The sequence below is a fragment of the Gavialis gangeticus genome, unplaced genomic scaffold, assembly GCF_001723915.1.
Source record: "Gavialis gangeticus isolate Ggan-Ray unplaced genomic scaffold, GavGan_comp1, whole genome shotgun sequence".
Lineage (NCBI taxonomy): Eukaryota > Metazoa > Chordata > Crocodylia > Gavialidae > Gavialis > Gavialis gangeticus.
Window position 1 is genome coordinate 26,717,917 of NW_017729033.1, and position 15,016 is coordinate 26,732,932.

Below are 15,016 nucleotides of genomic sequence, written 5' to 3' on the forward strand. Positions count from 1 at the left end.
AAAGTCCCTGCCCCCAAAGCTGAGCCCAGGCCCCTCCACACTCACCCTCAGCAACACCCACAGGCTGGCCCAGACCCAGTTCCAGCCCCAGCCCCAGGTGAGGCCAGTAGATGATGGGGCCATGCCAGCCAGCTTTGGCCATGGTCCTGCCCCTGCCACTGTATTGGTGGGGGGGTGGGGGTAACACTGACAGGGGCTGCTCTACCCAGCCAGGCATATCCTGGCTGTGGTCCCCTGGGGCAGAGGGAAGGGAGGGGGATGCTCTCCCTGCCCCCTTAGCCATAGGGGCCATGCCAGGCCAGTTTCTGATCATGCTCCTGCCTCTGCTCTGGCTAGAAAGAATAGGGGCGGGGTCAGGCCTTCTGTCTGGAGCAGACAGCACTGCTCAGCCCAGGGCTGCAGAGCATGCTGGGATGCTGGGGGACTCTCGTTTAACTTAAACCACGAAGGGGTCTGGGACAGACGTTCCATAAACTTGTTTGACTCAAATCAATTAAGTGATACTATATTCAACCAGGTTTATCTTAAACCAGTTTGGGCCATTTTGAAACTGGTATATGCACTTATGTTCTGTTACAGGTTTAAACCAGTTTCTGATCACAAACTGGTTTACGTATAACTTCTGTCCTAGCCTAGGAGACACCCCCATTTTCAGTTCCCATTAGGCCCCCACACAAAGGGTCCTTCTGCTCTGTTGTATCAGAGGTAGCACAGATACTAGGATTCTACCTAATTCTACCTTCATTCTACCTAAACTAATTTTTGGCATCCCACTGTAGGAGCTGAAAAGTAATAAATGGGAATTTGAACAACAATGTCATTACATTACATTTTTAATGAGCTTTGAAACTTCCAACATGAGTTGCTGTCTTTGAAGAAGAATGGCAGTACTTTACACATAAAATTCCACCTTTTTCCACTAAGTGGGGCCATTACTCAGTCCAGTGCAAATAAGTGGATAAAGGATTTACTGCAAAGGGCAACATTGGATTATGTTAATTTTCACTTTAAAAGAATTTAAGACAAAATAAAAAGAAGCCTAATAGTCCATGCCTTATTTCAAGAAATTCAATGTACTCACTATGGTTAATTTAGAGAAAACACTAACAAAATTTTGCTTATTGAGTTAATGATCAATACAGAAATTTTGTTCTTTTTCTACATAAGTCATCTACCATGGCATAAATCAGTGGTGCTTAACAACCACAGGCCAGATCTCGTCCATGGAGCCGTGTCATCTGATCTATGGGACTCCCCAGAAATTTCAGGAAGGTCCAAAATTTGATGGCAGAGAAGTGAGGTAAGTATTAATTGATGCTTTCCTGCTTCTGAATTTCTGGACCTTTCTCCTGCAGGTCAGATAATGTGGCCCTGCTAGATCTGGGCCTGTGGAGTCACCAAAAGTATCCAGGAATGTCTCCTAAATAAAAGGGAGGCGTACAGCCAATGGAAGGGAGGGGCCATCACCAGGGAGGACTGTACTGTGGTTGCTCGGGGCTGCAGGGGGGCGGTCAGGAAGGCCAAGGCAGAGACGGAACTGGGACTAGCTACCCAGATCAAGGACAACAAGAAGTCCTTTTTCAAATACATAGGGGGTAAAAAGAAAGTACCGGGTAATGTGGGGCCCCTGCAAGACACGCTGGGAAATCTGGTCGTCACACCAGATGACAAAGCTATCCTATTTAACAACTTCTTTGCCTCCATTTTCCTGAGCAGGGACCAGATCAGCTACCCCACCGGGACTCCCTCAGGCCCCAGGGGAGGTGCACCCAGGCCAAGGGTCAGTGAGGAACTAGTCAGGAAACTTCTGGAGGGACTGGACATATTTAAATCAGAAATACCTTTGGGCGGCCTCCCTCCACCAATCCTGAGTAAGAGGCTGCTCTGGAAGTTGGGTGGGTATTTTTCTTCCTTTCCAGTCTCCAGCTGCAGCCCTGCTGGCCCTCCATGTTGTAAGGTTTGTCTCCTTCACAGGCACCTTGAGCACCGTGTGCCCCAGCACATCCTGGAGGGCACCACACACCTCTAGGTCAGCCTCCCCAGCAATGGCCAGCCCACCCCATATATATATGGCTACATGCAATATATATAGCTTTGGCAGGATTCAATTTTTATCAGTAACTGTTGATAAACATTGATTTCACCTCACACTTACTGACCTAGAACATATTTCCATAGGTAATCACTGAAATTCATATAAAAGGGATGTAAGAAAAATTATGGCTAATGGAGTGCATGCTGACAGGAGAAGCAGTCCTATAGAACCATGCTGACTGTAGTTTGGATGGCAACTCCCAGAAACCCCAGGGGACTGGGAACAATGGAAGAGGAAGTGATAAAGTGTCCAAGGGAGCTATGGGTGAGCAGAGCTGGGACAGATGGCACCTCTGCTGCTCAGCTGGCAGCAGTCCTACAGTAGTTACATTTGTCATTAATAAATTGTCTTTCCCCCATACCCCTAATTTTGTGCAATCCTGAAAATTTCAATTGATAAAAAATGAAATAAATGCTTAAAAATAAGCATCAATATTATCTGTCAAAATTATTTAAAAATAAAAATCCAATTGTATCAAGATATATATAGGCTTGGTAGAATTAGATTGCTATATTTTATACTTAAGATTTACAATTACATTCTGTATCCTTCTATCTTATGGTTTTATACTACTGCACATAATCATAGTACCTGAACCCCTTAACCATATAATCAATAACAGCAGCAAAGTCCCTAATGGACTTCATGGAGTCTCTGAATCACTTTCCATGTCCTGGAAAAATCTCTGCTTAGTATGTTCCACTGTTTGATACAAAGCTTTGTTTGGCTTGTTTTTTGATGAAGACCAAGGAAGTTTGGTTGTATGGGGTTCTTAAAGCTATGACTGGGTGCATCTATGTGAGACACTTCACTGCACAGTTGTCCAGGAGCCCCACACTCCCCAAACACAGGTGCCATGGGCTTGGCAGCAGCACAGGAGACAGGGTGGCCTGCAGGAGGAGAACTGGGGGGAGTGGGATCTGGAGTGACAGGAGGTGCTGCCAGAAGCCTGGCCTGTCCCAGCCTGGGAAAAGGATAGGGGAGGAAGGCTACCCACGGCCAGCAGCCCACCAGCCCCTTGGGAGCAAGCTGGGATAGGGCGCTCAGCTGGAAGCCACTGGGGCCTAGGCCTACCTGGCTGATTTACAATGATCCCTGGGCACCTGTGCGTGCCCAACCCCCAATCTGATGCTGGGCACCAAGTGGGCCCCTGGTAGAGAGCATTTTATTTCAGAAATGTTGCAAACTCTCAAAAACAGCTTCTTTCTCATGGCTCTGCAGGCCCTGCAGCTGCACACAAGAGAGAGGCCACAGTGGCAGCTAGGATGCAGTCTCAGTGTTGCCCTAACCCATGCTGGGGCCCTGTGGATGTGCCAGCTCTGCAGAAGGACCCAGAACTGCACCCTCCTCCTGCCCCAGCTCCACATAGGTGTGGAGCTGGAGCAGCCTGCAACATGGCCCAGAACGGTGCGTCAGCTCCACACCTATGTGGAGCTGGGGCAGGGGGAGGGTGCAGTGAAAGTCCCTCTAACTGTAGCAGGGGTGGTTGCCATAGCGCAGGCAGGTGATGGAAATGTGGGTCCTGTTGAGGGCACTGATGCACTGGGGGAATCCCAGGGCATGGAGCCCTGCCTCCACCACCAAGGGGTGATTCACCTGGAGCACTGTGTGCCCTAGCATGCCCAGGAGATTACCACACACTTCCAGGTCAGCCTGCCTGGCAGTGGCCTTGCTCACCCTAAAGAGGTGGCCCATATAGTGGAGGGTGGTGGGCGTGGCCAGGTTCCACAAGGCGATGGTCAGCCTGGTGTCTGCAGGGTAGGGCTGTTGCATGGCAATGCCCTGATGCTCCAGGTGCAGGCAGAGCCACTCCAGGAGGTCAGGAAGGTGGCTCGGGTCACCCTAAACGCCTCCAGCCACTGTTCATCATCCCAGGTCTGCTGGATGATGTGCAGGCACCAGTCCTGGAGAGCCCAGAGGCGGCATGGCTGGAGGCCCAGAAGGATGTGGATGGTCCCAGTGGTGGCATCAAGCAGCACATCATCAGTGTCCCTGCTGAGGTCCAACCAGCAGGATGGGATACAGCTGGCAGCTACATGGTGGCCATGGCCCTGAGATGGTGCATTGCAGCCTGGCAGGTGGTCATTGTGCATCAGGGAGCTGGGAGGGCCTAGATGGCCATGGACCAACTGGCAGTCAGCACAGTGGGCCAGCAGGACAAGTGCAGTGGCCAGCAAGAGCCCAGGGCACTAGGCATTGCTGCCAGGGGCAGAGGCTGAAGCAGCCTTAGGTAGGGGAGGCAGAGGTGGCAATGAGACAACTGTCATGTGCTGCCCTGCTCTGTGCACACTGCTCTTGGCCAGGGAAGTGGCTGGCGAGCTGTGGCCAGAGCCTCGAGCTCCCCCTGGTGCTGGCAAGGGACCATTGCAGGGCCACAGGAAGTGGGAGCAGTTTGCCACTAGGAACAGCAAATCTGTTCCCACTTCCCTGCATGTATAGACTCCTTCCTGGAAGCATTTATTTGCAAGTAGTTTACTCTCAAGTAAATTGGTCCCGGATCAATTGCATGCATAGACTCACCCACTGAAGTGAAAATTTAAGCAGACTATTAAATAGTGAGCAACCTTACTATTTAATCATAAGAGGTGTAACTGGTCAATTTTGTGCCTTGGATGGATGGTGAAGAAGTAGTGGTGGAGGTCTGCTGCTGCAGAAGGTTGTCATCTTTTTTTGTCACTGATGTGTGATGCCTCTTCTCCATAGCAGCAAGTCTCTGGATGCTGTTTCTCCTATTCTGTGCACTGATGCTCATGCTTTGCCCTCCTCACTACTGGAGCTATAGCTGCTACAGGGAAGGTGCAGGGTGTGCACTGGGGGAGTGACCCCCAGCTCCATTCTGGCAGCTCCCGCCTCTGTTAGGCAGCACCTAGAGCTCAAGTCCCACTCACCCACCCATTGTTATGCTACTTCATAATTACTCTAATTCAAAGGTATCTAAACGTGAGATTCAGAAAGCATCCTAGGCACCTCCATCTTACACACTGCAACACCAAAAAAATTAGGTAACTAGCCTTAGTAGTGTGATTCAGGTAAATGCAGTTAGACTTGTAGGCTCAAGGCAATATACTATAATCCATTTTCCATTAAACAAGAATTAGCTGAAAACTCAGAATAATTCTGGGAGTGAGGATGGGACACCAGGAACCTTCTATGGGGTGTCTTTATCAATTGGTAGGGACCTACTGAATTCACAGCAGAAGTACAGCATTCAGTGGCTCCTTAAATTTTGCTGTTCCCCTGCAGGCCCCTCATCCATTGCCCCCCCCCCCCCCCTGTTGATTAGGGGAAGACCCAACCTCTCCCTCCTGATCAACAGGGAAGCTAAAACTGTGGTTTTAAACATGGCACTGTTTTTGCCTCCCCACCAGTCAGCAGCAGACAGCAGGGCTATCCGGGGCCCCTCAGCCAATCAGTGGCAGGGGGAAAACATGGCACCACATTTAAGGCCACAGTTTTCACTTCCCCACTGATAAGGAGAGAGCCACAAGTGGGGCCCTTCCACCAATCAGCAGGGGGTGGGCACAGGGGAACCTGCAAGATGAAAGGAGACACAGTGCACCCTACTTCTGCCATGAATTTAGTAGGTCCCTATCAATTGACTACAGAATCATCCTTGCTCTTGCTTGCTGTTTTTCTGGCTCCATGACTCTTCAATTCATGGCTCCCAAGATGCACAACTCCAATAGAAAGCTCAAGAATATCTTCATCCTAGCCTAGATTATAGCCTGGTGGTTAGGGCAGTCTTCTGGAAAGTGGAAGTGGACTGGAATCCCCTCAGACTGTGCTGGACATCAGGTTCCTGGTATCCCATCCCTGCTCCAAGGGTTATTTTGGATTTTCATCCACGTATTGTTTAGTGGAAAATGCATAAACCACCCCAACAACAGTGAATGGGCAGTAACTGCACTTTCATTTTTGTCTTTCTTAATGAAAGGGACTGGGACTATTGGTTTTTAAGTTGCTTATCCTTGTTGGGTGTTATTCCTACCAGATTTAACTCTTCCAGTGGCTCTGGAAAAATGAATGTGCAACTCATTTGTGTGAGCAATCTGCAGAAACATGCTTGAAATCTGGGTATTTATGCAAACAAATGCCCACTGTGATGCCTAAGGGGACACTTGTGTGCATCACTGTGATAATTACCCACATAAATTAAATTTCTATATAGATCAGCTAGGACTTTTCCCTTTTGGAAACAGCCCTAAAAATAAATTATAATCAGGACCAATGGAAATTATGGAAATGTGTGCTTTTTGCCTTGAAAATGGATTTTCTCTTTCTTTCCATTATTTTTGGAAGCAGTGAGGGTTAACTATTCACATGTGAGCTCACAGTGATTGAAAATGTGGTTCTACTCTGGAAATCACTCTCAAAATCTGGCCTGATTTTTTTGTGTTTACCAATTTAAAAAAAAACTTTTTTTATGCTGAACATATTGATATGGAAACAATGAAACACATAGATGAAATCTTACAATGAAATTCATGTACAGTAACTTCCGAAAATACAATGACAAATTATTTTCCTTAAACCAACTAACTATGATATTAATGTCATAATCTCTGAAATTGTGTAAATGGGCCTACAAAGGGAAAAACAGTTCAGTAGCATCTTTTATCTATGACACGTGGCAGTGGCAGATCTAAGCTCACAAAAACTGATTCGTGTTCTCCCGAAGTTTCTAAAAACTGGGTACTTCAAAATTACCAAAAGACAGACTGGTATTATGACTCCCTGACTATCTTCCCTTACCAGACCAAGCTGTTTATGCCACAGTTTGGTAGCACTAGTTAACAAAACAAGTCCTAAACTCCATTTTGGCTAAGGATATGTGCAATGGGGTCCTGCCCCAAGGGTGGTCATTATGCCCTGGTAGCCCCCCTCATCCCTCATCAACTTTACTTTCTTTGGGCAATCTCTCCTTCAACTCACCTTTCACATCTTGAAGTAATTATCCTTTTAGACAAAGGAAGGCTGTCCCAGGGCTGCCTAAGTGAGACTGCATACATCTAAACACAGATGTCACTGCTCACCACTTTAAGCACTAAGGCCTCTTCATCTCCCCTTTTGGCCATGCCCAAGCCTCACAAATATAAACAATCAATTCCTTGTCATTGGGTGTTAAGTCCCATTGGGCATTAAGACCCATGTCCCATCCCAGCATCAACTCCAATCAATGTGAGCCTCTAAACCTGGAACAATCTCTGCCACTACTGGGGCTCCTGTCTCCTGTGCCTTTAATCGTCCTAGCCCCTCCTGGGCTTGGGCCTCTGTACTTCAAATAATCTCAGCCCCTCTTGGGCTCAGGCCTGCATTCTCTATTCCTCCAGGACTCAGGTCTCATTACCTCCAACAGACTTCATCACATCGCCCCCTTCCCCCGCCCTGGTTCTTGCCCTTCCTAGGCTCCGGGTCCCTAATGCTGGTTCTTGCCCGTTGTGGGCTATAGGTCCCTGACTCTGCCTGCTCTCATTCCTCTTCAGCTATGGTCTTTCTTCTTGGCCATGGACCCTATATCTCAGGCCCTGGCCCCAATCCTGAGTCAGTTGAGACCTTCACTGTCCCTACAGTCTCAGTCCCTAAACCACCAGTCTTGCCTACCCCAGCTCAGGTATTAGTCAGTAGCCTAGATGCAGCCCTCCTGCTCAGAAGCTCTTCTCTTCATGGCTCTGCCTAGCTCCAGCCCTGGATTTATATCCTGAAAACCTAGTTCCTTGTGGGTCATGTGTAGTTCCGTTGATTGCTGTCTGTCTCTCCTGCAGCCTGCCTTCCCTTAAAGTAGCAGGAGCACCAAGCTCCCTGCTATAGTATGTCTACATAGCAGAGTTCAGTGCTATCTAGAAATACCTGATATGGTTCTGAACAAGTTACCAGAAGCAATATCCCTGTGGTAATTCAATGTACTATCCGCGTTAACACACTCCCATATTAGAACAAATATACATATGCATGCATACATACGTATGCACATACATACATATTTTATGTATAGATATATTGTAGCACGGAAGAAAAGTTAGGGAAAAGAGAGAAATTTTGAAGAGAAAGCTTCAATTTTCTTCTAAACAATACAGTGCAAATGAAAGGCAACAAGAGTAGAGCTGCTCAAAAGTCTAATGGCAACTCCAGAACTAGTCCTTGGTCAAATGCAATGTAATTGGCCTGCTTTCCAAGTCCAGTAAGGATAGACATGGGGTTACATCAATAGATGGTAGGAAAGCTTCTAGCTCCTAAGGAGCCCCCAAATACGTACTAAGGTGGTGAAAGCCCCCTTCTTGCTTTTCCTATGATTCCTGAAGACAATACAAGGATGCAGAAAGGACTATCAAAGCTCTTGTCTATAATTGGGCTTTTGAGTCTTACTTCCAGATGGTTTAAAAATACGAGTATTTTTGTTTAGATGGACAAAAGCCTACCCCTTGGATCCAGTTATCCCAGATTTTTGAGCAATACAGCTAAAGAACCAAATTTTGTGCTGCATGCTTATTTAAAATTCTATTAATAGCATATGCCACAATAACTACAGAGAAGTGGTGAGACTGTATTCATTACAGGGTACTTGGTTAGACATAATTTACTGCAATGCTAGGTTACTAAGACAACAGTTTATTGGTTTACTATGAGAAGATAATTTCCATAACAAAAAAAGCTAGGAACCTATTATTAGCAAACAACACCTCAGAGACTGCAAGAAACAGAACCAAAATATGGAAGAAGATGACTTTTACCTACCATTTTCAAATGTGCATTTACACCCATTATTCCCCACTGTTCCAGGTCATGACTATGAAACACAAAATATAAAACACTACACTTCATGTTTACAGTTGAAATGTTTGACTTTGGGCAGGTTGCATTACAGTGCTGTTCAGTCCTGCTCATTGTAAAAGCTCATTTGATTGCAAGCCACCAAAGCCACTGATTCATAGACCACTTGAGTTCAAGGTTAAACACTGAAGGGTAGCCTGAATGAATAGTGACTTACGTCATGACTAATGTCTCATCTCCAGGTTCACTGAGTAGTCCATCTACAAAAACTGAAGTGCTGGTAAAATTATGTGTACTCCATGTCTGGCCCTCATCAATGCTGAATCTGTAAAGAGAGAAATGCCTTCTGTTCACTGCAGTTCTTTAATAAATATCCTCATTATTATTGTATTACAATTTGAATGAAATCTTAAAATAGTTGTACTCAAAATTCAGTTATTTGCCTAGTTAAAATAACAAAGTAAATGTGATGCCTCCCTTAACAGCAAATCCAAGGGCTTGACATCTTCATTAAACAATGTTACTGTTAAACTGGCTGCAGGCTGCATGACCAGACTGTTTCGATTATGTCAGTGCTGAAGGCTGACACTGCACTATCCTGCTATCTTCCTAAGGGCCTATTATTGGTTTCATTTTACTAAGTTTATTGTTGTGAGAGGTGTCTGCACTATAAAGACTATTTTCACATAATTCCTGGATCATTTTGGCTATAACATCACTCCAACACTACCAAGACTACAAACACTATCACATTTCACAAATTCTCCCTTTTTGTCAAGTGGTTTCTAATGATGTTGAAAGGACAAGACAGTGTGAATTAAAACACAAGTTAATGTTCAGGCTACATTTTCTTTCTGCACCCAAACACTGTGACTCCAGAAATCCCTTCTCTTTCCTAAATTTAGTCCCAGTCTCTCAAATGTTTTATTAACATTATCCTTTTCTCCAGGCAACTGGTCATACACCCAAACTGGTATAAGCATCATGAGTAAATATTATTAGTAGTATGTAAAGCAGAGGACTAAGTGTTTGTGATCAATACATGTCCATTACTCTTAGAAAAGCCAGAAGTACAGACCGTTGCCAGATTCCAATGTGGATAGTTATATTTTATCTACCTAAATACTCCTGCAGTAATTTCAGTGTTGACCCCAAACCTCACTTCAAATTATCATATACTGTCAAGTTACTGCATTTCAATGGTGAATTAAGAGATCCCCACATGTAATTTATACTCTGGGAGCCTTTTGAAAGGCCTAGATTGATGCAAGTCAATATTATTACTAATCATTGTACTAATGGCATCACTAGGTAACCTTTAACAAAATGTTCATTTGCAGTTTGTTGGTTTAATGAATGTTAAATTAAGGTGACTCCACCTGGGTTTCTAATTCATACATACTGAAATGCTCATTTTAAACTCCAGGCTATATTTGAGGTCTTAAATTTGTAATAGCTGTACTATAACTGACTGGAGCATTACTTGAGTATTTTCAGAGGGATAGAAGTGTCTTTGATGGCCACAATAACTCCACCATGGTCCAGATACAAGATATGATGTTCTTCTTCAAAAACCTAGAAAGAGGACAACAAAAGAGCAACTGAACAAGTGTCTAAGCCATCAAAAATAAAACGCATTCTTGAAACATGATTAAAACAATTATGAGGTTTTAGCTGTTTGGAACTGTCTACTTTTTTTTAAACTCAATAGTATGTAAGAATTAGTTGTATCCAGTAATGTACATAATTATTATAAAGCTGGTTACATAATATGAATTGATTTCTCTAAGTTGTGGATTTCTCTAAGTTGAAAACGAAATTTAAGGTAATAAATCAGGGTATGTTCAGGTTCAAACCACAGTCAGGTTAAACAACCTATAATGATCTCAGCCCAGATGTGTACTCACAATGGCATTCCTGACCCTTTATATAGCTTTTTGTGACTTATAACCTTACTTAGAATAGTTGTCATATAGTTTATTGGCATTAGAAAACAGCATGCCTTGTAGTATAATATCAAGAAAAACAAAAAAAATATTTCTGCCCATGAGATTCTAACACACTCTCTAAGGTATGAAGTCTATAATGCACCTGGCATGAGTTTTGTTTCCTGTGTAGCGTTTACTATTAATAGTGTGTTTGTCTAACTTCAAACTTTGTATGATGTTAATAGGTCGCTCTGAGTTCTGAATGGTCAGGCTATGTGATGCTGACTCAGTGATACACGGGAGATGTACTGAACAAGGACATATTCAAGGACAAATGTGTTTTTTTTCTATTCCCACAGTTCAATAAATCACAGAAGAAAACCTCATTGGAAGATTTCCTGATTCTCATTATTCTGGCTGATCATAAACTATTGAAAATGCAGCCAACTAGCCAAATGGAAATGAGGGTATAGTGGTTACAAAGAAGAGATTTATCAACTGTTAGTACATGATGATATCTGAGACACAGAGTTACTTTATATTTTAAGTATAAGAAAATCTTTGGCTATCTTACAACACATTCCCAGGTAACTATTGATCTATGTATACAGAAGACTTAAAAGAGACATAAAATGAAGAAGATTAAAAACATTCTTTGAAAGCCCAGATCTGAAGTAACTGATGAAACATGAGTTGAAGGAAAGAAAAAAAAATCCCAAAAGCTTACTCTGCATCACTGGAAACAATAAATAAATAAATACATTTACTTTATACATCTGAGGTTTGCTTCTTCCTGCAGTCCATGAAACTTTCTTTGACATGGCAGCAGGAGATAAAGTGGGAGTTAATGCACACCCCATGGAAATATAAAATATACCTTTAACCCATCATATGGCTTGACAAAAGAAAAGGTGAAATAGACAATGGTTTGTTTTGCTTCACCATTGTAATTGAAAAATACTGACAATGCTAAATACTTCTCTTTATTCATTTTAAAGCCATATCATTGAAAGTCTGAAGTACTGAAGAAAAGCCTTTACCTCCCAACACATCCAAATGTATTTCTAAGAATAAAGCAGCATTAAAAAGGCAGGAAGAACCTAGTTAGAACCTTATTGGCCAACTGTACTTTCTTTCCTTATTTAAAGGGAATACTTTAGTTGCAAAAGCCTTTGGATCTTGCCAATTTGCAGACCAGCGTAAGAGACATTTATTAGTCCTGCCTTCTTGTTACATTCAGCTGAATATTTTAACAAAGCATTCAGTAATGGATAGATACTAATTTCAGATGCACTTCGAAGTGATCAGGTCAGATGCAGTAAGATAAGCAAGGGAACTTTGGATCCTGATCTAAATCTTGCCAAATTTCTGCTCAAATCCAGATCCTATTTCACCTCCCAGATGTACAAAAGCTTCTTACAAAGATTTTAGTGTCTAATCCATATTTGTAAAGAGGAGTAGAATTGGAAACCCACCCACATTTTAGCCTACTGGTTAGGGTCCTCGCCCAGGAAGTAGGAGGTTTAGGTTCCAGGCCCTCCTCAGCTAGTAAGGTTTAAACCAATGTCTCCTCTTACCCAAAAGAGTGCCCCAGTCACCAGGTCACAGGCTAATGGGGGCTGAGGACATCCTCTATCTCTCCTGTTGATGTTGGCCCATAGCAAAAGGGAAAGATATGTGGAGCCAGAAGAAACAAGCAAGAGGGAGTCTGACTCTGTGGCCCAGTGAATTCAGCCCTGAGTCCAGACCTCAGCTCTCAATGCAGCTTACATTTTTGCATTAGGTACCCTTTAGATAAAAGAAGTATTTCTGTGTATTTGGTCTACAAGCTCTGTGGACCAGAACCATCTCTTCCTATATGTCTGCATGGCCCCAAGTTCAATACCAGCACTATTGTATTATACTACAATAAATCAGTGCTAAGAAAAACAATAAGGTCATCCTCAACACTAGTTAAGCCAGATCCTGTTAAAAATATGGAGCGTGAAAAGCTAACCAAAGAGGCCAAAAGAAGGTGATATAGAACCAGCGTGAGAAAAGAATCCAATTCAAAGGTGATCTTCATTTTCACCTCGTTTTGGCTTATATCTATTTAATATTGATTTGGCAGTTCATCTTTCACATTTTAATATGTTATTTTTCTTGGTGTGATGGGCCCAAAATTGTCCCCAAACCCACTATAACTATGCTATGTTTGCCTTATTTGAACCATTTCTTCCTGTCTCATTTATACTTTCTTTGACATTTATCACATTTTTGTTGTTTTTTTTTCAAATGAGCCTTTCTTTGTTCATCTCTCTTTTCTTCTTTTTTTACTAAATTCCAGGTGACATCTTGATTTTAGTAAGGTTTTTGACATTTGTCACATGGCATTATCTCTAACACAGGAAATATGGTCTAGAGGTTCCCAAAATTTTCCTTATTGTGTACCTCTTTACAAATTTACCAGCAGCCTGTGTACCACTACCAGCATACATTTTATATTTCAACCCCTTAAATGCCAATTATTGTTATTATAATGAAAACTGAATCTACCATTGCACAATTTCTCCCCCATACCCCCCCCCAGAGATGTCTATCATACATACTACAGTTTGGGAACCCCTGGTCTAGAGGAAATCAATACAAGGTGGGTGTGCAGCTAGTTGGAAAGCAATGCTCAAATGGTTCACTATTAAACTGGAGGACATTTCAACCTGCTCTCACAGATTAGTTATCAGTGGTACACTGGCAGACTAGAGGATATTTAAGGTGGATTCCACAGAGATCTGTCCTGGTTTTGGATCTATTTGATATTTGCACTAATAACTTGGATGATGGAATAGGGAGTAACTTAAACTAATCTGCAGCTGCTACCACATTGGGAGGGACTGCAAGAAACTATTAGAATTCAAAGTGAGGTAGATAAATTGGAGAGATGGCCTGAAATTAACACGATGAAATTCTACATAAACAAGTGCAAAGTACTGCACTTAGGAAGGAAAAATCAAAGGCACAAATACAAAATGGGGATTAACTAGCAAGGCAGCAGTACCACAAATAAGGTTCTGGAAGTTATAATGGATCACAAAAATGAATATGAATCAACCATGTGATCTAACAAATGAAACTAATTTCATTCTGAGATACATTTGTAAGATACAGGAGATAATTATTTTTCTCTTTTAGTGTTACTGTGTTCAGTTTTGATCATCACTTTAGGAGAGATGTAGACAAACTGAGAGAATCTAGAGAAAAACAATGAAAATGATCAGAGATATAGAAAATAGGACATAAGCAAAGGACTGCAGAAACTGGAATTGTTCTCTGTAGAAAAAGAATGCTAAGGGTAGGCATGATAACTTTTTTAATATATAAAAGGCTGTTATAAAGAGCAATGCCCAGCTGCCCTCCTTCTCCACTGGGGGAAGGAAAAGAAGAAATGGGCTTGAATGTCAGCCAAAATGATTTAGGCTAGCTACCTGGCCAATCCTTTTGGCACTAAGAATATAAACAGATGTCACATTTATTGTAGGACTGTTTGAACTACTTGTCCCAGAAGGAAGAAGTTGTAGAATCAGCATGTCCACACGTTGCCGCAAGCTTAGAGCGCCTGAATGCACCACCATTCTCCTGCCAGCAGGTGGCCAGAGACAGCATACATCAGCAGCCAGATTAAAACTGATTGGAAAAGGATGACATCAGTGGGCTCGATGGCTGCCATGACTACTTCCATTGGCACTCAGAATGAGGAAGCAGCACTTGCAGGGGAAAGGCTCATGCATGTGCATGCTGCCAAACAGTGAAGGGTCCATCACTATGTTCAACTCCTAATCTGTAGCAGAAGCCGCCATCTTGAAGATATTTTGGCCACAGTCAGGGCTGTCCCTAGGAGGGTGCAAATCGGGGCGATCACCCCGGATGGAGGGCAGGTGTGGGGCAGAGCAGCAGTGGCGCGAAGCCAGGCAGAGCAGTGGCTCCACATCCAGCTGCTTGTTACCCCCGCCACCGATGCCACCGCTGGCATCAGTGGCGGCAGCTTCTTCGGGTCTGGGGTCCACATTGGAGTGGGGGCGGGGCCCCGCATGGGCTGATTTGTCCCAAGCCCCACACCCTGCTCGGGTCAGCTCTGGCCACAGGTCAGCATATTGTGGCCAAGCAAATGTGGAAGTTGCTCCAAATCACAGAGCTGCATTTATGGGTCAGAGAGATGAGTAGGGACTGGCGGGAGGGGATCATCATGGCC

General features: G+C 43.6%; 1 protein-coding gene across 6 annotated transcripts in view; it reads right to left on the reverse strand.

The window, feature by feature from the left end:
* SORCS2 (sortilin related VPS10 domain containing receptor 2) overlaps positions 1–15,016 on the reverse strand; it is an 882,674-nt gene that overhangs the window by 81,425 nt on the left and 786,233 nt on the right. For all 6 annotated transcript variants that reach the window (XM_019526396.1, XM_019526393.1, XM_019526392.1 and 3 more), the window contains exons 12-13: positions 10,347–10,438; positions 9,081–9,188 (exon numbers count right to left, since the gene is read on the reverse strand). In XM_019526396.1, coding sequence (XP_019381941.1) covers positions 9,081–9,188; positions 10,347–10,438 — 200 coding nt within the window. The remainder of the gene's footprint in view (positions 1–9,080; positions 9,189–10,346; positions 10,439–15,016) is intronic.